General features: G+C 47.0%; 1 protein-coding gene across 1 annotated transcript in view; it reads left to right on the forward strand.

Annotated features, from left to right (window-relative positions):
* Window positions 1-27,888, forward strand: part of herc1 (HECT and RLD domain containing E3 ubiquitin protein ligase family member 1) — a 153,956-nt gene that overhangs the window by 64,257 nt on the left and 61,811 nt on the right. The window contains 20 exon segments of the mRNA XM_083794082.1: window positions 2,048-2,168; window positions 3,309-3,546; window positions 4,379-4,551; window positions 5,515-5,670; window positions 6,927-7,033; window positions 7,705-7,815; window positions 7,941-8,111; window positions 8,686-8,925; window positions 9,052-9,135; window positions 9,748-10,152; window positions 14,942-15,105; window positions 16,483-17,206; window positions 17,852-18,137; window positions 19,368-19,596; window positions 21,024-21,190; window positions 21,587-21,703; window positions 22,479-22,752; window positions 23,614-23,735; window positions 24,596-24,825; window positions 27,542-27,810. Of these exon segments, the coding sequence (XP_083650208.1) occupies window positions 2,048-2,168; window positions 3,309-3,546; window positions 4,379-4,551; window positions 5,515-5,670; window positions 6,927-7,033; window positions 7,705-7,815; window positions 7,941-8,111; window positions 8,686-8,925; window positions 9,052-9,135; window positions 9,748-10,152; window positions 14,942-15,105; window positions 16,483-17,206; window positions 17,852-18,137; window positions 19,368-19,596; window positions 21,024-21,190; window positions 21,587-21,703; window positions 22,479-22,752; window positions 23,614-23,735; window positions 24,596-24,825; window positions 27,542-27,810 (4,388 nt within the window).

The following is a 27,888-nucleotide window of genomic DNA, read 5'->3' on the forward strand; positions in this document are numbered from 1 at the left end:
ACACGGATGACAAAATTCTATCAGCGCAAAATGTCGCGTTCAAGTTCAGGAGAGCTTGAAAAGAGGCAAATCTCCTGCTGCTGGCATGGAAAAGGAAAAGGGGGCATTTGCATTATTTTCACTGCGCTCCCCCTTTGATGTCGAGGGAGGGCTGAATCCATTTCTTGCGACCGACGGTCTGTCGTTACGCACCGTCGGCCGGTCTTTTATAGGTCGGCCGGTCGGTCCGAATGCAATTTTAGCGGCCGACGTATTTCACGTCGGCCGGCCGGTGCGATGGGTCGGCCGGTCAGTATGTGCGTCGGTCGGTCAGTATGTGCGTCGGTCGGTCAGTTTTTAGGTCGGCCGGTCAGTATGTGCGTCGGTCGGTCAGTTTTTAGGTTGGCCGGTCAGTCTGTGCGTCGGTCGGTCAGTTTTTAGGTCGGCCGGTCAGTATGTGCGTCGGTCGGTCCGTATGTGCGTCGGTCGGTCCGTGATTAGGTCTTTCTTCATTTATTTTTTTTCTGCTCTCGTTGCAAAAGATAAGTCCAGTGGAACACTTCTTTGTAATGCATGGCTTCCGTAGTGTCGCGGTCTATGCTGTCGCCTCTCAAAAGTTTTTGGCTGGGGAAGTTAGTTCGAATCACGCGGCAGACAAAAATTATTATATTTTAGACAGACAGACAGACAGACAGACAGACAGACAGACAGACAGACAGCCTATCAAATAATTAATAATGTATTAATTATTTTAAATAGCCGTTTTTTAAAATCTCCTCTCCTCACCTGGGCCGCTCAGGTATAAGCGCTCCTCCAGGCTTTGATAGCACAGGACGTTAGACATACGGGAGGGGAGGTGCGTGCGTGCGAATTAACTTCCCCAGCCAAAAAAAATTGAGAGGCGACAGCATAGACCGCGACACTACGGAAGCCATACGTTACTAAAAAGAAGTGTTCCACTGGACTTATCTTTTGCAACGAGAGCAGAAAAAAATAAATATGAAGTAAGACCAAATCACGTGACTTGACACATTTACCCCCGCACGCACGCACGCACCTCCCCTCCCGTATGTCTAACGTCCTGCGCTATCAAACTGTCTGTCTGTCTGTCTGTCTGTCTGTCTGTCTGTCTGTCTGTCTGTCTGTCTGTCTGTCTGTCTGTCTGTCTGTCTGTCTGTCTGTCTGTCTGTCTGTCTGTCTGTCTGTCTGTCTGTCTGTCTGTCTGTCTGTCTGTCTGTCTGTCTGTCTGTCTGTCTGTCTGTCTGTCTGTCTGCCTGCCTGCCTGCCTGCCTGCCTGCCTGCCTGCCTGCCTGCCTGGTGTCTGTCTGTCTGTCTGTCTGCCTGTCTGTCTGTCTGTCTGTCTGCCTGTCTGCCTGCCTGCCTGCCTGCCTGTCTGCCTGCCTGCCTATCAAATAATGTAAAATAATTTTTGCCTGCCGCGAGCGGGAATAGAACTAACTTCCACATGCAAAAATAGATAGAGAGGCGACAGCATAGACCGCGACACTACGGAAGCCATACATTTAAACAAGTGTTCCACTGGACTTATCTTTTGCAACGAGAGCAGAAAAAAATAATAATATGAAGAAAGACCTAATCACGGACCGACCGACGTACATACGGACCGGCCGACGCACATACGGACCGACCAACGCACATACTGACCGGCCGACCTAAAAACTGACCGACCGACGCACATACTGACCGGCCGACGCACATACGGACCGACCGACGCACATACTGACCGGCCGACCTAAAAACTGACCGACCGACGCACATACTGACCGGCCGACCTAAAAACTGACCGACCGACGCACATACTGACCGGCCGACGCACATACGGACCGACCGACGCACATACTGACCGGCCGACCTAAAAACTGACCGACCGACGCACATACTGACCGGCTGACCTAAAAACTGACCGACCGACGCACATACTGACCGGCCGACCTATAAAAAGACCGGCCGACGGCGCTTAGCGACAGACCGTCGGTCGCAAGAAATGGATTCAGCCCTTGCTGGAGGGGTCTATGTGTGCCTGGTCTTATGCTGTTTTCTTTTGCAGGACGGCGTGAAAGCAGTAAAGAGGAGCCTGCAGCTGGACATCCAGACAGCCGTCCACAAGATCTATCAGCAGCTGTCCGTCACACTGGAGAGAGCACTGCAGGCCAACAAGCACCACATAGGTACTGTATAGAGCACTGCAGGCCAACAAGCACCACATAGGTACTGTAGATGTAGAGAGCACTGCAGGCCAACAAGCACCACATAGGTACTGGAGAGAGCACTGCAGGCCAACAAGCACCACATAGGTACTGGAGAGAGAACTGTAGGTTTTAACCCATGCTTTTAGGACTGAGACTAGATTCTACAAACCGAGAGCATTCATCCAGCTTTAAAAATAATATCTTTACCTTATTTTGGCTTGGACTCCCATGGTAGAAACAGCCTAAATCCCAATCCTCTGTCATTAGTGATTTTAGTGCTCAGAATGGGATCATAAAGTACGATGTTAGAGCTTAATAAAACATTCATTCGAGGTCGCGCTAACCATATTAATATTCCGCTCAGCAGAACACTGCCTTGTCACCACAATGGAGGACAAGCACTTCCGGGTCATTCGGCCGGATAACGCTTCTTCTTCTCTGCTTCTGTCGTTCATTCTGTTGGTACTGCAGGCCTCACGTTACCGCCTATGGTAACGAGAGAGAATGTGTTAATGACCTTAGGACCCAAACCTGTGTCACCCCTGTGCTTGCTGCTTTACATTGGCTTCCAATTGACTGCAGAATCGTTTTTAAATTTGTATTAATCACTTTTGAAGCTCTCCATGGGCTGTCTCCTATGTACATAACTGAATTATTATCCCCCAAAGCAAATGTGAGAACACTTAGGTCTTCAGGTAAAGAACTTCTTAAAGTTCCTAAAACGAGATTAAGAACTAAAGGCGATAGAGCTTTTGCGGTTGTAGCCCCTACCTTATGGAATGAATTACCCCTTTCCCTAAGGGGTCAGGGGTAAGGGGTCAGAATCTGTCGATACCTTCAAAAAGCTCCTAAAAACCCATTTGTTTCATAAACACTTTGGTTTGTAATACTGTCTATATCTATGTACTGTACTGCACATTTATATATTTTATATGACTCTACTGTGTTGCATTGTGTTGATGTTTTATTGTTGATCTATGTGATGCTCTTGTTTTATTTCACTTTATTTATTGTACAGCACCTTGTGACATTTGTTTTGAAAGGCGCTTTATAAATAAAATGTACCTTACCTTACCTCCTCATTGACCCATCCTTCCCCCCCCCCCCCCCCCCTTCTAGAAGCCCAACAGCGCCTCCTCCTGGTGACGGTGTTCGCTCTGAGCGTGCGCTACCAGCCTGTGGACGTGTCCCTGGCCATCTCCAGCGGCCTGCTCAACGTGCTGTCTCAGCTGTGTGGCACGGAGACCATGCTGGGACAACCGCTGCAGCTGCTCCACAAGCCGGGCGTGTCCCAGCTCAGCACCGCCCTCAAGGTGGCGTCCACGCGCCTCCTGCAGATCCTCGCCATCAGCACCGGGTAGGTGATAATATACACAGTATATACAGTATATTTAACCCATTTTGACCTGAGGACGATTCTACAAATGTCTTCTAAATTCTGACAGTTTTCAGAAAAACCCTACGAACCCTACGAGTCATCCTCAAACGTTTTCATGTCAATGACCCCCAAAAATATATGAAATTGGCCGCCGACCCCCATCTGAAAATATGTTGGACCCCCCCATAAGCAAAGATTTGAGCTAAAAACGTTCGCTCACACGGTTATATTTAAATGGGAGTGCTATGTTTCACCCGTTTAAATCCCACCCCAAAAAGCGATTGTCCAATGCCAATCCAAATAGTTTAGCAACTGTTCCACTATGCAGGTCAAGTTTTCGCCACCTCATAGCTGTCAGTGTTATTTTACATGGCTGTGTTGTTGAACTGAATACTCAGCTTAACGTTGAGAAAGTTACACCAACACGACTGACCCACCCAGGTGATGGCAATAATACTAATGACCGTACTCGTAGTCTTACTGTGCAACATGAAAACTCTGGTCGGGTGGTCGTTAAAAGTTGATTTCTCCCTCTGTCATTTCCTTCTATTCCTAGTTTATTTAAATAATGTCATGCACAATATTTTGTCCAGTGCATAGCCTTCTGCAGGCCGGGTTGACTAGATTTAGAAGACATTTTGAAGGTTTGTCCCTGGAACAACATATTTTCAGATGGGGGTCAACGGCCAATTCCGTATAATCTTTGGGGTCCTTGACATGACATAGTTTGAGAACCACTGACATAGAAAGATAGGTTTTTAAGAAATGTTCTGATTTAGAAGACGTCCCTTGCTCTCCTGTGGTCCTGCAGGACGTATGCAGACAAGCTGAGTCCCAAGGTGGTCCAGTCCCTGTTGGACCTTCTCTGTAGTCAACTGAAGAACCTGCTGTCTCAGGCGGGGGTCAGCCTGCTGTCGTCCACTAAAGAACATGATGAGGACCACAAAGAGGACAGCGCCGATTCCGAAAAGAAAGACTTCAGAGGTTGGAAAGCACTTTATTAGACACTTTGATACGGAGACGTGCAGAGAGTGTTAGAGGGGCAGGGGCAAAAATAGCAGATCTACAAGCTATGTGTGCACGTCCCTGCTTTGATATACTAATTTGGGATTAAATTGTAATGTACCTTCTTGGTTTGGATGTCGGGGGACATTATACTTTAGCTATTGAAAAATAGCAGATCTACAAGGTCATAGCGCGGCACTGAGTGCCGCGGTACGAGCTTGTAGGTCTGCTATTTTTGAAAAAACGTGAAAATGTGCCTCAAATCTTTGAATATATATTATTACAGAGTGAACATTTTAACTCAAATCTTTGCTTCTGGGGAGGTCCCTGGAACAAACATTTTTCAGATGTGGGGGGCAGAGGCATATTACATATCATTTTTGGGGTCCTTGACATGAAATATACATTGACACGAAACAAGACAGGAACGCCCAAAAACGTCACAGCCGGTTTTTTAACAAGACAGGAACGCCCAAAAACATCACATCCGTTTTTTTACCCTGGGCAGAATTTTCTATGGCTGCCAATGCAACTTTTTCCAATCCTTAATCACATACGGACAAACATCCATGCCGATAATATCTAACTTGCGGAGGTAACGTGCCTTGTCCGCGGGCAACAGATCTTTCAACGTATGGCATTGCAAATACGTTTGATAATCGCTACTCTGCGCAATATTGTTTTGAAAATGCCGCAAATTGCATTGCAGTGAACGAGAGCAAATCACAAATCACAAATCTTACCCTGGGGGGTGGGCGGAGCCGCGGAGTCGCAGCTGACGCCCCTCCCTCCGCTCTGATGACGCGTTGTTATGTCAATGTATTGATCAGAAACAAGGTTTTTTGAAGACATTTTTTTAATTTCGGCATCAGGCCTAAATGGGTTAAGAACTTTGATCAAATTAAGCGTTAATGCTGATGACCTGCTAATGTGTGTTATTAGCACTCCTGCGCAAGCAGCACACAGCCGAGCTCCACCTGGGAGACTTCCTGGTGTTTCTACGGAGAGTGGTGTCCTCAAAGGCCATCCAATCCAAGATGGCCTCCCCCAAATGGACCGAAGTGCTGCTCAACATTGCTGCACAAAAATGCTGTTCAGGTATTTAAATTAAAAAGTCACTATGTCTCAAATATGAAGGTCTTACAGTTTGTGGCCAGCTGGAAGAAACTGCACTCCATGTTAATAGTATTTGTAGTAGATAACAGTAGCACTATTAGAAATGTGCCCCCTATGGCCAGAAAAAATATGTGTGTTTGACTTGGTCAAGGACAAATTATGACCGTTTTATTTTTATATTTTTTGGTATTCAGACATGTAGCCAGCAATGGGTATAACTCTCCCCCCCCCCCCCCCCCCCCCCCCCCAAAAAAAAAATAGTCTCTGTGACACATCTAGGGGCCACAAGGTTAATGAAATAACGTTAGGAAGCGAAGACCGTACGGAAGGAAAGAAACATACACAATGGGCTATATGCAGCCAACACTTCTTCGTTCAGCTTCCTTGGTCTTAACTGCGCATGTTTATTTTCTTCCAGGGAGCAACATGGAGTCTACCGTACGGTCTTTGCTTCCTAACCTTATTTAACACAATCAGTGCCGGGATTCCTTCAAAATAGAAGCTCTGGGGTGCCGGAAAGACATGGCCGCTTTTACTCTGAACCCCCCCGGAAACAATCCGGGATAAAAAACGGAGAAATATTTTGCTAGCTTACCTTGGTCTCGATTCTATTATATCGCTAGAAGCTCCAAAGCGTTCATATTTTGAACGAGAGGCATGTTGAAGTCAGAAATGAAGCACGTAGTATATCCATCAGATCAAAACCACGGAGAGCGCCATGGATTAGGAGAGACGAGGGATTCTTTCTGCCGCGCTAACAGCTAAGTGAACAGTAATAAGCTAATACTGAAGAGCGAAGTACGGTGGCCGAGAGCCCGACTGAAAAATATTGAGGATTGAGGATGCACTAGGACGTCCAATGCATCCCTCGATTGGATTCCCTAGGACATGTGGCCACGTCGGATGGACGGAAACGGTTAAAATGTTGACATAATTGCTTATAGCAGCTTTAAGGCCTTTATATTATGCTGTTTATGTGCAGGGGTCCCTCTGGTGGCTTTAAGGCCTTTATATTATGCTGTTTATGTGCAGGGGTCCCTCTGGTGGCTTTAAGGTCTTTATATTATGCTGTTTATGTGCAGGGGTCCCTCTGGTGACTTTAAGGTCTTTATAGTATGCTGTGTTTATGTGCAGGGGTCCCTCTGGTGACTTTAAGGTCTTTATAGTATGCTGTGTTTATGTGCAGGGGTCCCTCTGGTGACTTTAAGGTCTTTATAGTATGCTGTGTTTATGTGCAGGGGTCCCTCTGGTGGGGAACTTGAGAACTCGTCTCTTAGCGCTCCATGTCCTGGAGGCTGTCCTGCCTGCCTGTGAAGCCAGTGTTGAGGATGACCAGATGGCACAGGTTAGTAATCATAATTATTCATTATTATTAGTATGACATTGTTGTTATTATCATTGTCTCCGCCAGGCGGAATTAATATGCGGTTGTGTTCTGCACCCTGTCCGTCCGTGTGGGGAACAGCTGATCTCTGCCACCGTTGATCAACGTGAAACTGTGCGCACACACACACACACACACACACACACACACACACACACACACACACACACACACACACACACACACACACACACACACACACACTCCCTGGATCACAGAGAAGGACATCTGGTCCAACCTTTTCACATCGGCCTGTTATAGTGCTACCATAGTCTCACGTAGCAAGACAAACACACACTGACATGTCAACTGTATATATGATGATTGCGGGTGTGCCAGTACAGTTACAGTACAGTAGAGGGACCCCCACACGGTAACTCTGTCATTTCTCAACCGTTTCGGACGTGGGGCGGCTCGGCGGAATCGGCCCGGCACCCTGGCTGTGGTCCTGTGGGTCTGGAGCTTCCCCACACAGAGTTGCACCACTCACTCAATAATAAAAATAAAGATAAAGCTAAAAAGAATAAAGCTAAAAAGAATAATCAAGCATTAAAGTACACACCTCTCACACAAATCAAAAACAAGTACAAATGGGTTTCAGGTGTAATATTTGAATCTTTGTGTCTTCCCAGGTGGTGGAGCGACTCTTCTCTCTGTTGTCGGACTGCATGTGGGAAGCTCCCGTTGCTCAGGCCAAGCACAGCCTGCAGGTCAAAGAGAAGGTGCACGAGCTCAAGTCACAGGTGACGTGAAACCATTGATCGAATATAGGTTTTTGTTATCAGTTTAGTGATTTTCCCTACGTCACCTGTGTGTGTGTATGAATAGCTATATTTTATATTTATTGGTGGTATGGATGTGGATGCAGGGAGACAGCGAGGAGGAGGATGAGAACCTGCCCATCCAGGAGGTCTCCTTCGACCCGGAGAAGGCCCAATGCTGCGTGGTGGAGAACGGCCAGGGTCTGACCCACGGCAGCGGGGGGAAGGGCTACGGCCTGGCCTCCACCGGCATCTCCTCCGGATGCTACCAGTGGAAGGTATGTGGATTTCCTCCACTAAAACTAAGACGAAAAATGTTCGTCGACTACCTTTTTTCACTGACGGAAACTAAATGGAAACTAAGCTATGATGACTAAAACTAAGACTAGATATATTGACAATTTTGTCAACAAATAAAAACTAGACTAAAACTGTTAGGAAGGGACTAGTGGACAAGAGAGCCAATATAAGTCACTTGGTTGCTTTGCGGCGAGATCAAAGCGTGTGGCGACTCTCTCCTTCTACAGCTCTGGGTACTAACTAGCCAATAGAGGTGGGAAAAGTGCTCAAATGTTGTTAAGTAAAAGTTTCAATACTCCCGTATTCGAAATGTACTCAACTAAGAGTACAAAAGTATCGGCATCAAAATGTCCATAAAGTACTAATAGTAAATGTACTCATATTGCAGAATGTCCCATCCCACTATGACTAAAACTAAAATCAAAATTTTGTGTCAACAATGCAACACTGCCACCGACCTTGCATGCAACATATAAACAATATTATCATCTTGTCTTCTCTCCTTCCTTCCTACCACCTTGTCCACTCCTTCTCCTCCTCCTCCTCTCGTAGTTCTACATCGTGAAGGAGAACCGGGGCAACGAGGGCACGTGCGTGGGGGTGTCGCGCTGGCCCGTGCACGACTTCAACCACCGCACCACGTCGGACATGTGGCTGTACCGCGCCTACAGCGGCAACCTTTACCACAACGGAGAGCAGACGCTGACTCTGAGCAGCTTCACGCAGGGAGACTTCATCACCTGCGTGCTGGACATGGAGGCCAGGACGGTCTCCTTTGGCAAGAACGGAGAGGTCAGACACATCGTGGCAATAATAGCATTCAATGTTATCTCTGTTGATTCTTTAACGCCACATTTTTGTTTGTGTCATAAGATTAAGATGGAATGCGTGTTAGTTATGTGACCTTTGTCTGCACAGGAGCCCAAGCTGGCCTTTGAAGATGTGGACGCCACGGAGCTCTATCCCTGTGTGATGTTCTACAGCAGTAACCCTGGAGAGAAGGTTTGAACCATAATGTATCATTAATAATAAACAATTAACACTTTGACTTCTAACGATAATAATGACATACAGTATTTTTTGCTTTAAAACAAATGTGTTTAGAAATCCATGTCGTACACTGAATCTCCAGTAGATAAAGAGTGCAGGTTTGCGCCCCAAAAATGGCTGATCTTCAAGCTCTCAACTTGTCGCAGTGTGACGCGTTGTGAGCTTGTAGATCTGCTATTTTCGCTATTTTGGGCCAAACGTGTCCTCTTACGGGATTTCAGCCCCTGCTCCTCTAACACTCTCGATTAATGATCACCTGGGATGTGACAGAATCTGTCAAATATTCATAAAATATTCAAGGCACTGATAAATATATGCACCAAATAGAACCACCTAATATATACAGAAATAGTCCATACACAAAGCCAGTCACATAATAGACACAAGCATATATATAGTATGTACATTGAATGGAATAAAATACCATTAAAAGACAGGACATGTTACAAGAAAGGTTTCAGTTTAAACCATGAGGAGCGTGTTGAGATAAGGCATATAAAACATTTCTCTTTGCAAGAGGCCTGCGTCGTCGTCATCTATCTGTCTGTGTGTTCCACCCACCAGGTGAAGATCTGCGACATGCAGATGCGCGGCACGCCCCGGGACCTCCTGCCGGGCGACCCGGTCTGCAGCCCCGTGGCCACGGTGCTGGCGGAGGCCACCACGCAGCTGATCCGCATCCTGCACCGCACCGACCACTGGACCCACCGCATCAACAACACCATGACGGAGCGCCTGCACAAGATCAAGCCCTGCTTCAGGGAGGCTGGGGGAGGGGGAGGAGGGGGGGGTCCGAGGCTGAAGAAGAGCCGCTCGGTGCAGAGCCGCGAGGAGCACGACGCGCAGAGGGAGAGTCACGACTCGACGCCCGCCAGGTCCGAGGAGGAGAGGGGCCGCCACGGGCGCCAGCAGCAGCCGCACGGCCTGGGAGAGCTGTCGGAGCAGCATCTGCGGACGCTGTGCACCGAGGTGTGTGTGGCACTACTCTATAGGCCCTGTCACTATTATTACCTCATTGTGCACTGAGGTGTGTGTGGCTACTCTATAGGCCCTGTCACTATTATTACTGTGCACCGAAGTGTGTGTGGCACTGTGGCTACTCTATAGGTCCTGTCACTATTATTACTGTGCACAGAGGTGTGTGTGGCACTACTCTATAGGCCCTGTCACTATTATTACTGTGCACAGAGGTGTGTGTGGCACTACTCTATAGGCCCTGTCACTATTATTACCTCATTGTGCACTGAGGTGTGTGTGGCTACTCTATAGGCCCTGTCACTATTATTACTGTGCACCGAGGTGTGTGTGGCTACTCTATAGGTCCTGTCACTATTATTACTGTGCACCGAAGTGTGTGTGGCTACTCTATAGGCCCTGTCACTATTATTACTGTGCACCGAGGTGTGTGTGGCTACTCTATAGGCCCTGTCACTATTATTACTGTGCACAGAGGTGTGTGTGGCTACTCTCCAGGCCCTGTCACTATTATTACTGTGCACCGAGGTGTGTGTGGCTACTCTATAGGTCCTGTCACTATTATTACTGTGCACCGAGGTGTGTGTGGCTACTCTATAGGTCCTGTCACTATTATTACTGTGCACAGAGGTGTGTGTGGCTACTCTATAGGTCCTGTCACTATTATTACCTCATTGTGCACCGAGGTGTGTGTGGCTACTCTCCAGGCCTTGTCACTATTATTACCTCATTGTGCACCGAGGTGTGTGTGGCTACTCTATAGGCCCTGTCACTATTATTACTGTGCACCGAGGTGTGAGTGGCTACTCTATAGGCCCTGTCACTATTATTACTGTGCACCGAGGTGTGTGTGGCTATTCTCCAGGCCCTGTCACTATAATATTACCTCATTGTGTCTGTGCACCGAGGTGTGTGTGGCGCTGTCACTATCACTACCTCATTGTGTCAAATTGTCACAATTATATTGTCGATCACAGGCGGAGATGAAGTTCAATCAGAGGGTTGCACCAGTATTGGCTACACGCTAAGCTAAGCGCTAAAGCTAATGAATGATCCCCGTGCCTATACACTAACACTAGTAGACAGTTTTTTTATTTCCCCCCCCGACTTCACGGGTGAGGCATTGGGATTTAGTACAGCAGATAATAGGAACGATCTTTCACTCGGTGATACAAGCGTGAAATTTGGCATGAACATGCCTCTGGGTCACCTCTTTAACTTTTTTAACCGAGCCAACGCAAATTCCAAAATGGCGGTCATTTTTCAAGATGGCCGCCAAATAAAAAAAAACTTTTGTGGCGGTTCTGGACAACCGTGGGTGCGGCCGACTCGAGACCGGGCACTGCACTCCCTGTGGGTGTGTGGAACGTGTGTGTCGAATTTGAAGTCGGTGGGGCGAACGGTTCTCGGGTTACGTGGATTACAGATGTACACACGCACACAAAAATCGTGAAATATAGAAGATCATTGGAACGGTTGTTCCCTTGGTGATACAAGCGTGAAATTTGGCATGAACATGCCTCTGGGTCACCTCTTTAACTTTTTTAACCGAGCCAGTGAAAAATCCAATATGGCGGTCATTTTTCAAGATGGCCACCAAATAAAAAAGGCCTTTTGTGGTGGTTCTGGACAACCGTGGGTGCGGCCGACTCGAGACCGGGCACTGCACTCCCTGTGGGTGTGTGGAACGTGTGTGTCGAATTTGAAGTCGGTGGGGCGAACGGTTCTCGGGTTACGTGGATTACAGATGTACACACTCACACAAAATTTGTGCAATATAGCTGATCATTGGAACGGTTGTTCGCTTGGTGATACAACCGTGACATTTGCCATGAACATGCCTCTGGGTCACCTCTTTAACTTTTTTAACCGAGCCATCCAAGAATCCAATATGGCGGTGCTATTTCAAGATGGCCGCCACATCTAAATGTTAGCCTATGTCTACATTTCTTACAAATTTTAGGAAAAAATTCACCATTATAGATGGATAGATAGATAGCTTTTTTGTTATTTTTGTTATTTTTTATTTTTATTCTTTATATTATTTTTTTGTTATTTTTGCTATTTTTCATACTGAAGTGGCTAGAGCCATATTGTGAGAGAATCTTTCACAAGGTTATACAAGCATGAAATTTGGCATGAACATGCCTCTGGGTAACCTCTTTAACTTTTTTAACCGAGCCATCCAAGAATACAATATGGCGGTGCTATTTCAAGATGGCCGCCACATCTAAATGTTAGCCTATGTCTACATTTCTTACAAATTTTAGGAAAAATTTCACCATTATAGATAGATAGATAGATTTTTTTTTTTAATATATATATATATATATATATAGAGAGAGATTTTTAATTCTTTATATATTTTTTTTTTTTTTTTTAGTTTTCATACTGAAGTGGCTAGAGCCATATTGTGAGAGAATCTTTCACAAGGTGATACAAGCGTGTAATTTGGTACAAGTCATCTTTGAAGGTCAATCTTCGACTTAAGAAACTGAGCCACTTGAAAATCAAAGAAGGCGGCCATATATTTCAAGATGGCCGCCAAGATTATACTGATTCTACATTTCAGCTTATCTTTGCCTATACGTTTGTGATAGGAATCACCAAATCACCAAATAGCACTCCTATAGTGTTACATAGGCTATTAGACATAGGCTAACATTTAGATGTGGCGGCCATCTTGAAATAGCACCGCCATATTGTATTCTTGGATGGCTCGGTTAAAAAGGTTAAAGAGGTGACCCAAAGGAAGGTTCATGGCAAATGTCACGCTTGTATCACCAAGCGAACAACCGTTCCAATGATCAGCTATATTGCACAAATTTTGTGTGCGTGTGTACATCTGTAATCCACGTAACCCGAGAACCGTTCGCCCCACCGACTTCAAATTCGACACACACGCTCCACACACCCACAGGGAGTGCAGTGCCCGGTCTCGAGTCGGCCGCACCCACGGTTGTCCAGAACCACCACAAAAGGCCTTTTTTATTTGGCGGCCATCTTGAAAAATGACCGCCATATTGGATTTTTCGCTGGCTCGGTTAAAGTTAAAGATGTGACCCAGAGGCATGTTCATGCCAAATTTCACGCTTGTATCACCAAGCGAACAACCGTTCCAATGATCTTCTATATTTCACGATTTTTGTGTGCGTGTGTACATCTGTAATCCACGTAACCCGAGAACCGTTCGCCCCACCGACTTCAAATTCCACACACACGTTCCACACACCCACAGGGAGTGCAGTGCCTGGTCTCGAGTCGGCCTCACCCACGGTTGTCCAGAACCGCCACAAAAGGCCTTTTTTATTTGGCGGCCATCTTGAAAAATGACCGCCATATTGGATTTTTCGCTGGCTCGGTTAAAAAAGTTAAAGAGGTGACCCAGAGGCATGTTCATGCCAAATTTCACGCTTGTATAACATTGTGAAAGATTCTCTCACAATATGGCTCTAGCCACTTCAGTATGAAAAATAACAAAAATAATATAAAGAATAAAAAGAATATATAAAAAAATAAAAAATAAAATAAAAAAACTATCTATCTATCCATCTATAATGGTGAATTTTTTCCTAAAATGTGTAAGAAATGTAGACATAGGCTAACATTTAGATGTGGCGGCCATCTTGAAATAGCACCGCCATATTGGATTCTTGGATGGCTCGGTTAAAAAAGTTAAAGAGGTGACCCAGAGGCATGTTCATGCCAAATTTCACGCTTGTATCACCAAGCGAACAACCGTTCCAATGATCTTCTATATTTCACGATTTTTGTGTGCGTGTGTACATCTGTAATCCACGTAACCCGAGAACCGTTCGCCCCACCGACTTCAAATTCGACACACACGTTCCACACACCCACAGGGAGTGCAGTGCCTGGTCTCGAGTCGGCCGCACCCACGGTTGTCCAGAACCGCCACAAAAGGTTTTTTTTATTTGGCGGCCATCTTGAAAAATTACCGCCATTTTGGAATTTGCGTTGGCTCGGCCTCGGTGACCCAGAGGCATGTTCATGCCAAATTTCACGCTTGTATCACCGAGTGAAAGGTTCTCTCACAATATGGCTGTTAGCCGCTGTACTAATTGTGATGAGACACGATACAGCAGTGTGCATTCTGTTGTGACTGTATATTATTAAACTGCATGGGTCTGGACTCCGGAGCTTAAACAACATGTAGGCTACAGCCTCCCTCAGCTCCCAGCCAGGCTGCCGTAAGTGCCGTGCCGCGGTGCCCGATGCTGGCTGCTGACAGTGCTGAGTGCGGGGATTTCCACCCGGCCGCTGTTACTACTTTGCTGGGCCAAATTGATTCACATGTTGCTCACACTTTACAGGTTATCTGGGCTAAATCGTCCCGAGAAATCGCCTAATAAAAATATTTGGCGATTGGATTCGTATATTCGCGATTGACGATGTATTCGTATCGTCACCCAACCCTAGTGCTGGTGGTGATACTTTGTGATAACCTCCTAGGTGTGTCCTTTGCTGGCGGTGATACTTTGTGATAACCTCCTCCTAGGTGTGTCCTGTGCTGGTGGTGATACTTTGTGATAACCTCCTAGGTGTGTCCTGTGCTGGCGGTGATACTTTGTGATAACCTCCTAGGTGTGTCCTGTGCTGGCGGTGATACTTTGTGATAACCTCCTGATCGGTGTGGCCTGTGTTGGTGGTGATACTTTGTGATAACCTCCTCCTAGGTGTGTCCTGTGCTGGTGGTGATACTTTGTGATAACCTCCTAGGTGTGTCCTGTGCTGGCGGTGATACTTTGTGATAACCTCTTAGGTGTGGCCTGTGCTGGCGGTGATTGGCGGGGCGGACGCGGGCCTCCGCGTGGGAGGCCGCTGCGTGCACAGGCAGACGGGACGGCACGCCACCCTGCTGGGCGTGGTGAAGGAGGGCAGCACGTCGGCCAAGGTGCAGTGGGACGAGGCGGAGATTACCATCAGGTACCCCAAGGGGCCGGGCGGGGGGCGGGGTGGTGGGTGTTTACAAAGCAGTGTTGATTTCGTCGACTAATAATCTGACGAAAAATGTTCGGCGACTACCTTTTTTTCACTGAGGAAAACTAAGTGAAAACGAAGCTATGATGACTAAAACTGAGACTAAATATATTGACGGTTTTGTCAACAAATACAAACTAGACTAAAATGTTAGCAAGTTATTTTCAAAAGATCTTTTTATACATTTTGAACTTGTGATATGAGACATTCTGCATAATGACTACTTTTACTTTTCGTACTTTAAGTACATTTTGATACCAATACCTTAGTACTTTTACTCACGCAAATTTTACTTTCACTTAAGTAACAAAACAAAAACAAATGTTTTCCACCACTGGGAGATACAAGGCGTCTGCCCTACAGCAGATCGTAATTCAGGTTTTTACCTGGACATGTTATGTTGCGCAGATGTAAATTGCACTGGCCTTATATTTCTTATTGTGCATTTGTCTCTTGTTTTATGTTTCTATGGCTTTATTTATATAATCTGTGCATGATGTTCCATTGTGAAGTATGTGGAACATGCAGTGCTGTGGCCTTAGGCATACGACTATCGTCCGTATAACGTCATGCCTATAGAAATGTGTGAACGGATGCGTTGTAGTTGTGATTCCTGAACATGTGTTCACTTTATTGGCTGTATTAACTCTGCTTTAGCCTCTCCCATATCCTCTGCACTGCTTCTTCTTAATCATAAAAAACGCATTGCCATTACTTTATTTTAAACCCTTTATTTACATCCTCCCCACAGTTCATTCCACCCTCTCTGCATGGTTCAACACGTTGGCTGCGTTTATAAATGAATCTCTTAACTCCCGCTCCCTGCCGGTGTTTTCACTAACCTTTTAAGAAGAATCGCGGCGTCGCAATTATTGTGCCTCCATTTCATGAAAATCCGCCTGAAAATAGTGCCATCGTTTGTGTTTGAGTTGAAAAATCCACCACCACCACCGCGGCGAACAGAGTGAGATGGATGTGGCCATTACTAATTGAGCTGTGTTATGAACACATTACCAGGGTCTCCATGGAATATTAAATAAAATTTCGTTTCAAGTGGCATTAAAAAAGTCTGACGTGATTAAACCTGCAGAGGCCCTGCATTACACACTATGCATTTTTCGCATTACCTTCTCTTGACTAGCAGTTGACATCCTTCCTAAACCTCCACCCGACTCTCACAGACCACTTTTTTTTCTTTTTTTTTTTTTGCCTTTGTCACGCATGCTTTTCTTCGCCTCTCCTGTCCTCTCCCTTACTTTGTGTTTCCTTCCCTTTGTCTCTTTTTTCCACTCCCTCCTTCGCTCTTCGGCGTCTACTAAAAAGCTTCCCAACTTTCTGGTCGCCTAGTGACACTCCCCTGTACAACCTGGAGCCGTGCGAGCCACTGCCCTTCGACGTGGCGCGCTTCCGCGGCCTCACCGCCTCGCTGCTGCTGGACCTCACCTACCTCACCAGCATCCACGAGGACGCCGCCGCCAAGCTTAGCGCGCGACGCCACGACAAGAAGCACCGCAGCGCGCCGCCCGCCACAAGCGGCGGCGGAGGCGGTCACGAGGTGTCCCCCGGCGACGACAAGGCGGACGGCGAGCGGTACCACCACAACGAACACAAAGAAAACGTGGGAGGAGGAGCCACCACCGGCACCGCACCCATCGATATCGTGTCTCCCGCCGCCCCCGCCTCGGACCTGCGCGTGTCCCACAGCCTGGAGGAGGTCAAAACCCTCACCACGTCCAACTCCAAGTCCGAGAGCGAGATCTGCTCTTACGCCTCCAGCAGCCCGCAGCATCATCATCACGCTTCCGGGGGAGAGAGCGAGGCGGTCTTCGCCGCCACGGCTCCGCACGCTCCTGCGGACGGGAGCCGCAGCAGGAAGGGCCACGAGCACGGCGGCTCTCGCAGCCACGAGCCTTCTCCTTCGTCGTGTGCCGCTACGCAGTCTGAGATCCACGCCGTGCAGCTGTCCTACCTATACCTGGGGGCCATGAAGGCCCTCAGCGCCCTGCTGAGCTGCAGCAAGTATGCTGAGCTGCTGCTCATACCAAAGGTACGGCTGTCTCCAGTCCCTGCTCTTCTCCTACGTTAGTGTTGCCTGGCGATCCAAGGCAGAGAATTTTACCCAGCCGATAATACATACATGACATAGACATACCGTCAAGAAACGTGTGCAATATACAACACATATCCAAAATAGAACACTAACAGTAACCAAATCAAGACAACCAAAGAAGAAACAAAACAAAAAACTCCAACTCCAATATACAAATCAGTTCATGGTCACAAACATATAATATAGTCACTATTATATAGTCACTAGTCATGAGTGTAAGGTGGTCAACATGAGACTGAAAAGGCTGCCATACTGAATTTGGAGATTGAGCCACGCAATGTGTATTTAATTTATTTCTCATTTTAAAAAGGTCAGATTGATATTTAGGCAGGGGGATGGTTTCAGGAAGCGAGTTTAGGTTTCAAATAGGGAAATAACAGGGGAATGGATATGGCAACTGTAACACATCTGAAATAGTATCAAATATAGCTGACCAAAAAGACTTAGCTGACCAAGATTAGCTGGAGCCTGGTGGCATCTATCGCACATTGGATCGAAATCATCATAGATCCTGGCTAACCCTAACCGTGGTCCAGTACACAGCCCTTAAACATAACTCTGTACCATCTTCTCAACTTGAAGGTACAACCAGAGACGGCTCCCAGCGGGCACAACGCAGACCTCAACGCTGGGCCCGCTGGCGGTGGCGCTTCGGGGGGCGCGTCCTCGCCGCCCGTGTGCCAAGAGGAGGTGGAGATGCGCGCCGCACTGCAGTTCCTGATGCGCCACATGGTGAAGCGGGCGGTGATGCGCTCGCCCATCAAGAGGGCCCTGGGCCTGGCCGACCTGGAGCGGGCACAGGCCATGATCTACAAGTTGGTGGTGCACGGGCTGCTGGACGACCCCAGTGGAGGAAAGGCCCGTTCTGGTGAGAAGTTACACTCCTCTACTTCATACACGGTGCAACTGGTGGCCCCGGGGGGCCTCACCTATAGTACAGTCCTCTATATACTTCATACACGGTGCAACTGGTGGCCCCGGGGGGCCTCACCTATAGTACAGTCCTCTATATACTTCATACACGGGGCAACTGGTGGCCCCGGGGGGCCTCACCTATAGTACAGTCCTCTATATACTTCATACACGGGGCAACTGGTGGCCCCGGGGGGCCTCACCTATAGTACAGTCCTCTATATACTTCATACACGGGGCAACTGGTGGCCCCGGGGGGCCTCACCTATAGTACAGTCCTCTATATACTTCATACACGGGGCAACTGGTGGCCCCGGGGGGCCTTACCTATAGTACAATCCTCTATATATTTCATACACGGGGCAACTGGTGGCCCCGGGGGGCCTCACCTATAGTACAATCCTCTATATACTTCATACACGGGGCAACTGGTGGCCCCGGGGGGCCTCACCTGGAACAACATATTTTCAGACGGGGTTCAGCGGCCAATTTCATAACATTTTTGGGGTCATTGACATGGACATGAAAATGTTTGAGAACGACTGACATAGAATTAAGCAATAAGCCACGAGAGGTCTCAGGTTGCTGGAATTTTACACTGCCTGGGAGCGTAGGCAGACCCGAGGCGCAGCCGAGGGTCTTCTACCTCCCAGGCAGTGTAAAATACCCGGTAAGCTGGGGCCTCGAGTGGCTTATTGCTTTTCTAAAACGGTTACAAACATATAGCAATATTAACGTAATAAAACTATTGAATTCACAAAAGTAGCTACGCTTTGCGCCACCAGAGCGAGCAACATCATTTCCTTGTTGTGCTCGGCAAGTAGGCTGACGGGAGAATAGCGCTTGATGATTTTACGGGGCTGCCTGGAGCCACACATTCACAGTCATATGAGCCGGGCGGTGCTTAGACGCCCGCACGGCATGTGTTTGTAAAGCAATCAAGTGCTCCCCTTCCCCAGTTCAGCTACAAGGCTGCAGGATGATACAAAGTGATTGAAGCAGTGGGTTATCGGTGAAATTTACACCGGTCACGTGGCGGTAACCAGCCAATCACAATGAAGTATTGGGACTACCCGTTTTAGAAACATGAGGTTTTTCAGAAGACTGTCAGGATTTAGAAGACATTTGTAGAATCGTCCTCAGGTCTAAATGGGCTAATCACCCCCCCCCCCCTTCCCTCCCTCAGCATGGAGAAGCGAGCCAGAGGGCGAGGGGGGGACGGAGGCCGTGGAAGGCGGTGAGCAGCAGCAGCTGGCCCAGACGCCGATCACCACCAGCCCGTCTGCGTCCAGCACCACCTCCTTCATGAGCTCCTCCCTGGAGGACACCACCACCGCCACCACGCCCGTCACCGACACGGAGACCGTCCCCGCCACCGAGTCTCCGGCGGGGGTCATGCCCCTGAGCCTGCTCAGGTCAGAGGTCAACACAGCCAGCCACACCGCACCGACGGTTCTGTTTCTGCACTTGGTTTACTTAACTGCCTTTTGGCGGAAAATTCCGGTCATTTAATTAACTGTATTGCTTTTTAGAACATTATTCATTGTGCATTGGTAATTGAGGTCATTAAACCTTAAATAAAAATACAAAATAATTGAAAATGTATGTCATGAAATCTTTAAAGACAAAACTGTTTCGACCCTTTAAAACCCATTCTGGGCGGGAACCCCTTTTGGTGTTATAACCCTTCTGGACGGGAACCCCTCTTGGGGTTCTGTACAGTATGTACAGTATTCAACATTTAAAAAAGTAGATGCTGCTATATAAATATTTGAAGTTTTTCAGAAAACTTAGGTCAGGATTTAGAAGGCATTTTAGAATTGGCGTCAGGCCAAAATGGGTTAAGTCTTCATCAGGCAAATGTTATAATGACAGAAAACAGAACAAATCATGCATATTTAACACCTGGGAGTGGGAAGGAGCACAGCAACCTAAACCAATCCCAGGGCTAGAACCTGCAAGTCCCGCCCACAGAGGAGAATTACGTGCCTGAGCAGAAAACTTCAGAAAAAGTCAAGTACATCTGAGAATAAAAACATTAAAAGACATGATTTTGATGATAAGGATTAAAAACACATACAGAATGAGAGGACATCCAACATGACAAAATTTGTATAGGCCTATCCATGATTGTGTTTTGTTAATGTCCGTGGTGAACACCTGGCCTAAATACAGGCACAGGATGTGCACACAATCTCTGTGAAGTATGTACAAGCACACGCTAATACTGAATACATTGTTCTGTGAAGTATGTACTGTACAAGCACACGCTAATACTGAATACATTGTTCTGTGAACTATGTACAAGCACACGCTAATACTGAATACATTGTTCTGTGAACTATGTACAAGCACACGCTAATACTGAATACATTGTTCTGTGAACTATGTACAAGCACACGCTAATACTGAATACATTGTTCTGTGAACTATGTACAAGCACACGCTAATACTGAATACATTGTTCTGTGAACTATGTACAAGCACACGCTAATACTGAATACATTGTTCTGTGAACTATGTACAAGCACACGCTAATACTGAATACATTGTTCTGTGAACTATGTACAAGCACACGCTAATACTGAATACATTGTTCTGTGAACTATGTACAAGCACACGCTAATACTGAATACATTGTTCTGTGAACTATGTACAAGCACACGCTAATACTGAATACATTGTTCTGTGAAGTATGTACAAGCACACGCTAATACTGAATACATTGTTCTGTGAACTATGTACAAGCACACGCTAATACTGAATACATTGTTCTGTGAACTATGTACAAGCACACGCTAATACTGAATACATTGTATACATTATTTTTTGTTCTGCGTAGGCAAATGTTCTCCAGCTACCCGACCACTGCTCTGCTTCCAAGCCGCCGGGCCCAGACCCCTCCCGTGTCTTCTCTGCCCACCTCTCCCTCTGAGGAGGTGGGCCGCAGTCAGAGCCTCACGTCCCCCGACTCCCAGCCCTCCAGACCGCAGAACCGAACAGGCACATGTGAGTGGAATACTGGAACACTCACCATTACACAGCACATACACACAGGTGTGTGTATGCACGGCCGCCGTGCATTGGTTCAATGGAACTAACAAAGTATACTTAAGTTCCTTTTTTTTTTAAATCTGTGTCACAATCTTTCGTGAAGGGCGCTCTTGTCATCATACATCATAATAAGTCATCTCATTCTGGCCAATCACAATTTGCGACCTCACTTTTACACTAGTCATAGGTGGTGGCAGCAACACAATGGTTGTGTTTACACAAACCCTCAAAGCTGGACATAGGAGGGGCTAGCGCCCCTCAAAAATACCATGACTAATTCGTTTTTTGACTATAATGGTCTCCATTAGCCAGCCAGCCAGCTAATGGTTGTGGATGATCTGTTTTTCTCAGCCCTGTCAGACCCCAGCAGCAGGCTGTCCACATCGCCGCCTCCCCCTGCCATCGCTGTGCCTCTGTTAGAGATGGGCTTCTCTCTTCGCCAGATCACCAAAGCTCTGGAGGCCACCGGTGAGTCTGGCTCACTAGCTTCTGCACTATTATATGAACAGTGGTTCTGGAGGCCACCGGTGAGTCTGGCTCACTAGCTTCTACACTATTATATGAACAGGGGTTCACCGGTGAGTCTGGCTCACTAGCTTCTACACTATTATATGAACAGTGGTTCACCGGTGAGTCTGGCTCACTAGCTTCTACACTATTATATGAACAGTGGTTCTCTGGAGGCCACCGGTGAGTCTGGCTCACTAGCTTCTCACTCCGCCTTGGTCTAAACACAGCCATAGCCGTCATCACAAATTGTGATGGATATCACAATGGGCAAAGTGGTCAGATGACTAAAATGTGTCTAAAACTAAATACAATTTCAATCAAAAGACTATGACTATGACTAAACTCCAATCTAAATTTGTTATCAACACTGTTATGACTAAACTCCAATCTAAATTTGTTATCAACACTGTTATGACTAAACTCCAATCTAAATTTGTTATCAACACTGTTATGACTAAACTCCTATCTAAATTTGTTATCAACACTGTTATGACTAAACTCCAATCTAAATTTGTTATCAACACTGTTATGACTAAACTCCTATCTAAATTTGTTATCAACACTGTTATGACTAAACTCCTATCTAAATTTGTTATCAACACTGTTATGACTAAACTCCAATCTAAATTTGTTATCAACACTGTTATGACTAAACTCCTATCTAAATTTGTTATCAACACTGTTATGACTAAACTCCTATCTAAATTTGTTATCAACACTGTTGATGCGCCAGGCGCTCAGGGAGAGGCCGACGCCCAGAACATCACGGTGCTCGCCATGTGGATGATCGAACACCCCGGGACAGAGGAGGAGGACGAGCCTCTCTCTGGAGGAGGAGGAGGAGGAGGAGGAGGAGGAGGAGGAGGAGGAGGAGGAGGCGACGGGGCCTCAGCCTCCAGCGGAGGAGGAGGAGGAGGAGGAGGAGGAGGCAAGTCCCTGGAGAGGAGCTCCTCCTACCTGTACTCTCCTGGAGACGCTGCCGACATGGAGGAGGGCTTCAGCGAGAGGTATTGTACATTAAAGTTCTCAAACTCTGCCCCAACCCGACCCAACGTTTTCGGGCCGGGCCCAAAAAATATGCTAATTTGTCGTGCTTTTTCCATGATTTCTTTATTTTTTCTTTCTCTTTTTCTTCTTTTTTCTAAATGTTATTATAATAAAAATAGCAATTCTGTTATTTGTGTAATGTGTATAGCCTACATGTATGTATTTATTATGAAGAAGGCTGCGCTATCGGCGATACACTTAATTGTGACAGGAGGAAGACGGAGGAGTGGAGGCGGGGGGCTTGGCACAGCGTGCAGGCATTTCAGACTGGGGGGGGGGGGGGCACGCGTACTGACGCAGGCATGAGCAGAGAGAAGTGAACGGTGGGGTGGTTGTTTATACCGCTGGCTGGCCTCTGAGCTTCAGTTCATATGCTAAATGTTTTATAAAATCAATCGGATTATCACACGATAGCTGAAGCGTCAGGTTTTCGTCATGTTGCACTGAGCTATCTCGTTAACCCAGCTGGCTGCGATGAATAACCTAATCAGACATTAATCAACGTCATATAGACACCAACCGATCCATATAAATGGTATAATTCTGTAGTGTATGATGACCACACAATGTTATAGTCCACCAAAATGATTAGTATTATAACCGCCGTCTCTCGGTGCGGCGGCGCGCCTCGTTATATGTGCCTAATTTAAAATAACAGATCTCTAAGCTGTCGAGATACGCCATGAGCGGTCATGATAGCTTAGTTTTCATTTAGTTTCCATTTATTTTTAGTCGACGTACATTTTTCATCTTAGTTTTAGTGGTCTTAGTTGTAACACTGGTTCCAGGTCTGAATAAAAGTCTTTCCGTGTCCTTGGCAGTCCTGAAGGGGAGCAGGAGAGTCCGTCAGCCTCCAGTGGTCCTCCTCCCACCAGGGGGCGCTCCGCCGTCAGCAGGAAGCACCGCTTTGACCTGGCCGCTCGCACGCTTCTGGCCCGTGCTGGTGAGAAGCAGTGTTGATTTTCCACAGCAAATTTAGATTTTAGTACATTTTAATTTAGTTTTAATAGTCATATTTTAGTCATTTGAATTTTTTTTTAGTTTTTTTTAGTTTTAGTGTTAGTCTAGTTCTAGTCGACTAAATATCATACGATTCTAGTCGACTAAAATGTATTTTAGTCGTAATGACTGATTTTAGACTTGGTTACAATAGCCGATCCACAAGCTCACCACTGAACTAGAGGTCAGCTTGTGTGGTACCTGGCCTTACAGCAGTCATGCCAGATTATGGGTGGGAACCCCTTTTGGTTACTTTACCTGTTGAAAAATAGCAGATATACGAGCTTGTAGATCTGCTATTTTTGAAGAAATAATGAAAGTGTGGCGCAAATCTTTGAATATATATATTCTTTCAGAGCGAACGCTTTTAACTCAAGTCTTCTGGGGGGTCCCTGGAACAACATATTTTCAAATGAGGATTGGCGGCCAATTACATATAATTTGTGGGGTCCTTGACGTGAAATATTGAGCACCACTGATACAGAAACATGAGGTATTTCAGAACTGTCATGATTTAGAAGATATATTTTTAATTTGATAGTGAAAAGGGATAATCCTCCCTAGTATAGACTGTGCTAAACATATAAGGAGTTCCTCCCTGTCCCCAGTTAACCCCTGGGGGTCAAAAAACCTTAGGTTCCGTTTTTGGCTGGGTGGCCCAGCCTTCATCCAATCATGATGGAGTGGGGGAGGGCCTTGGTGTGTGTGCTGTTGGTCTGTAGTGCGTGCATGTGCACGTCTTGTTACCGGGGCGGACCCAAATCACTGAATGCTCCTTTAACCGTTGGCCCGTTGCTCTTCCAGCCGGCCTGTACCGCTCGGTCCAGGCCCACCACAGCCAGTCTCGCCGCGACGTCTCGGCGCTGCAGCAGCAGCAGCAGGACCCCGGCGCCCTGTACGACTTCAACCTGGACGAAGAGCTGGAGATGGACCTGGACGAGGAGACCATGGAGGCCATGTTCGGACAGGACCTGGCCAGCGACACGGACATTCTGGGAATGTGGATCCCGGAGGTACTGGACTGGCCAACATGGGTGTGTGTGTATTTTAAAGCTAACGTTAATTAGGCCAAGCTGGGCCGCTGCCTGTCACACTAACCCCACAACGCTTTATGCCTGGTCCACTGACCGGATAGCATGTCTCATAATACGTGCAGTGTTGTTTTTGGCAGCAAATTTCTATTTTAGTTTTAGTCATAGTCTTTGGAATGAAACTTCATTTAGTTTTAGTCATTTTTAGTCACCTGAAATGGTCTAGTTTTAGTCTGCTAAATGTCATGAGATTTTAGTCAACTAAATATACAGTTGATGTAGTCGACTAAAATGTATTTTGGCGGACCTTGATGCCGTCGTAATGACTGATTTTACACTTGCTGAAAATAGCAGATCTACAAGCTTGTGAGCTGTTATTTTCAGAATGAAACCAATTGTAAAATGACTTGTCCTGTCTTGTCCACTAGTCCCTTGCTAACATTTTAGTCTAGTTTTTATTTGTTGATGAAATTGTCAATATATATAACTTAGTTTTAGTCATCATAGCTATAGTCATGTAGTTTCCATTTAGTTGTCGTCAGTGAAAAAAGGTAGTCGACGAACATTTTTCGTCATAGTATTAGTCGACGAAAACAACACTGCATATACATGCATGCTAAACCACTGGTTCTCTGCGTGGGAGGGGGTGGGACCAGCAAGGGCCACCAGGGCCACAAATGGGTCTCTAGCTCAATCTGAGAAAGTGTACAAATGGAACCATTTTGTACATTCTAAGGGTTAAATGAACCCATTTGGACCTGAGGCAGATTCTAAATCCTGTTTTATGAAAAACCTTTATTCAATTTATTATTATTTTAAATAATGTTGCTGCTATATGCTGTATATGGCACACGGGTGTTCCCTGTTTGAATTGATTGTGTTTTATTCCAACACAAATGTTATTTTTTTAAAGTCACTTCATAGTTTCCAACATGTTACATTGTCACACAGGTGTACAAATAGAAGCGGGTTCCATTTGTACACCTGTGACAATGTAACTCTTGGAGTTTCAGACGCGTTAAGGGGCCATTTTGGTCTGCTGGGTGGGTGGACCGACCCCAGACCATTTGGTCTGCTGGGTGGGTGGACGGACCCCAGACCATTTGGTCTGCTGGGTGGGTGGACCGACCCCAGACCATTTGGTCTGCTGGGTGGGTGGACCGACCCCAGACCATTTGGTCTGCTGGGTGGGTGGACCGACCCCAGACCATTTGGTCTGCTGGGTGGGTGGACCGACCCCAGACATTTTGGTCTGCTGGGTGGGTGGATGGACCCCAGACCCCAACATAGAGAACCAGTGATCTAAAAACACTAAACGGGGTAATGCTAAACGTGCATGGTGACATTGTAATTCTCTTATACAACACACAATTATGTTCATACATGCATGGTGAACAGATTTACTAAACGATAATAACACTGCCTTCCTCCACATTTGCGCAGTAGCTCCCAAGCCTGACATGACTGGCCGCTGATTGGATGTTTTAAGTGAATATATTTATCGTGTTGTCCTGAACATAAGACGACTCTGATTATAAGACTCATTTGTAAAGAAAAAAAAAACATTGAATGTCAAATTGTCTAGTCCCCGATTATAATACAACCCTGTTTGTTAGGGTATTTCCATTGGGGGAATAATAAATGTTAGTCTTATTTTCAGGCCAATTAATAACCTTTAATGCAAAAAGGCCCTCATTGACCCTGTTGTGTTTTTTTTACTCATGGCATGACTTTTCTGTGTTTTTGAACCCTATAACAACTCTACTGATTTTGTGTCCCGTCTGTCCGTGCACGTGTGCGTGCTCGTTGCGCGTGTCTTTGTGTGTGTGTGCGTGCTCGTTGCGCTTGTCTTTGTGTGCGTGCTCGTTGCGAGTGTCTTTGTGTGTGTGTGCGTGCTCGTTGCGCGTGTCTTTGTGTGTGTGTGCGTGCTGTTACGCGTGTCTTTGTGTGCGTGCTCGTTGCGCGTGTCTTTGTGTGCGTGTGTGTGCGTGCTCGTTGCGCGTGTCTTTGTGTGCGTGCTCGTTGCGCGTGTCTTTGTGTGCGTGTGTGTGCGTGCTTGTTGCGTGTGTCTTTGTGTGCGTGTACGTGCTCGTTGCGCGTGTCTGTGTGTGTGTGCGCGTGCTCGTTGTGCGTGTCTTTGTGTGCGTGCTCGTTGCGCGTGTCTTTGTGTGCGTGTGCTTGCTCGTTGCGCATGTCTCTGTGTGAGTGCTTGTTGCGCATGTCTTTGTGTGTGTGTGCGTGCTCGTTGCGTGTGTCTTTGTTGCGCGTGTCTCTGTGTGTGTGCATGCTCGTTGCGTGTGTCTCTGTGTGTGTGTGTGTGTGCGTGCTCGTTGCACGTGTCTCTTGTGTGCGTGTGCATGCTCGTTGTGCGTGTCTGTGTGTGTGCTCGTTGCGCGTGTCACTGTGTGTGTGCGTGCTCGTTGCGCGTGTCTGTGTGTGTGTGCCTGCTCGTTGCGCGTGTCTGTGTATGTGCATGCTCGTTGCGCGTGTCTCTGTGTGTGTGTGTGTGTGCTCGTTGCGTGTGTCTCTGTGTGTGTGTGTGCTCGTTGCGCGTGTCTCTGTGTGTGTGTGCTCGTTGTGTGTGTCTCTGTGTGTGCGTGCTTGTTGCGCTTGTCTCTGTGTGTGTGTGCGTGCTCGTTGCGCGTGTCTGTGTGTGTGCATGCTCGTTGTGCGTGTCTCTGTGTGTGTGTGTGCTCGTTGTGCGTGTCTCTGTGTGCAGCACGTGTGCGAGACGGAGGAGCGTGACGAGGTGGTGGTGTGCGAGCTGTGCGAGGCCAGCGTGGCCAACTTCAACCAGCACATGAAGAAGAGCCACCCGGGCTGCGGCCGCAGCGCCAACCGCCAGGGCTACCGCAGCAACGGCTCCTACGTGGACGGCTGGTTCGGAGGGGAGTGCGGCAGCGGCAACCCGTACTACCTGCTGTGCGGCGGCTGCAGGGAGAAGTACCTGGCCATCAAGTGCAAGGCCAAAGTCCCCGTCGTGGAAAGGTATACGTACTGTACCTATAGCTAGTAGCTACCAGTGTTGAACTGGTTTTCTGGCAGCAAATTTAGATTTTGGTTTTA

This window comes from Protomyctophum parallelum (assembly GCF_964188405.1).
Source record: "Protomyctophum parallelum genome assembly, chromosome: 2".
Classification (NCBI taxonomy): domain Eukaryota; kingdom Metazoa; phylum Chordata; class Actinopteri; order Myctophiformes; family Myctophidae; genus Protomyctophum; species Protomyctophum parallelum.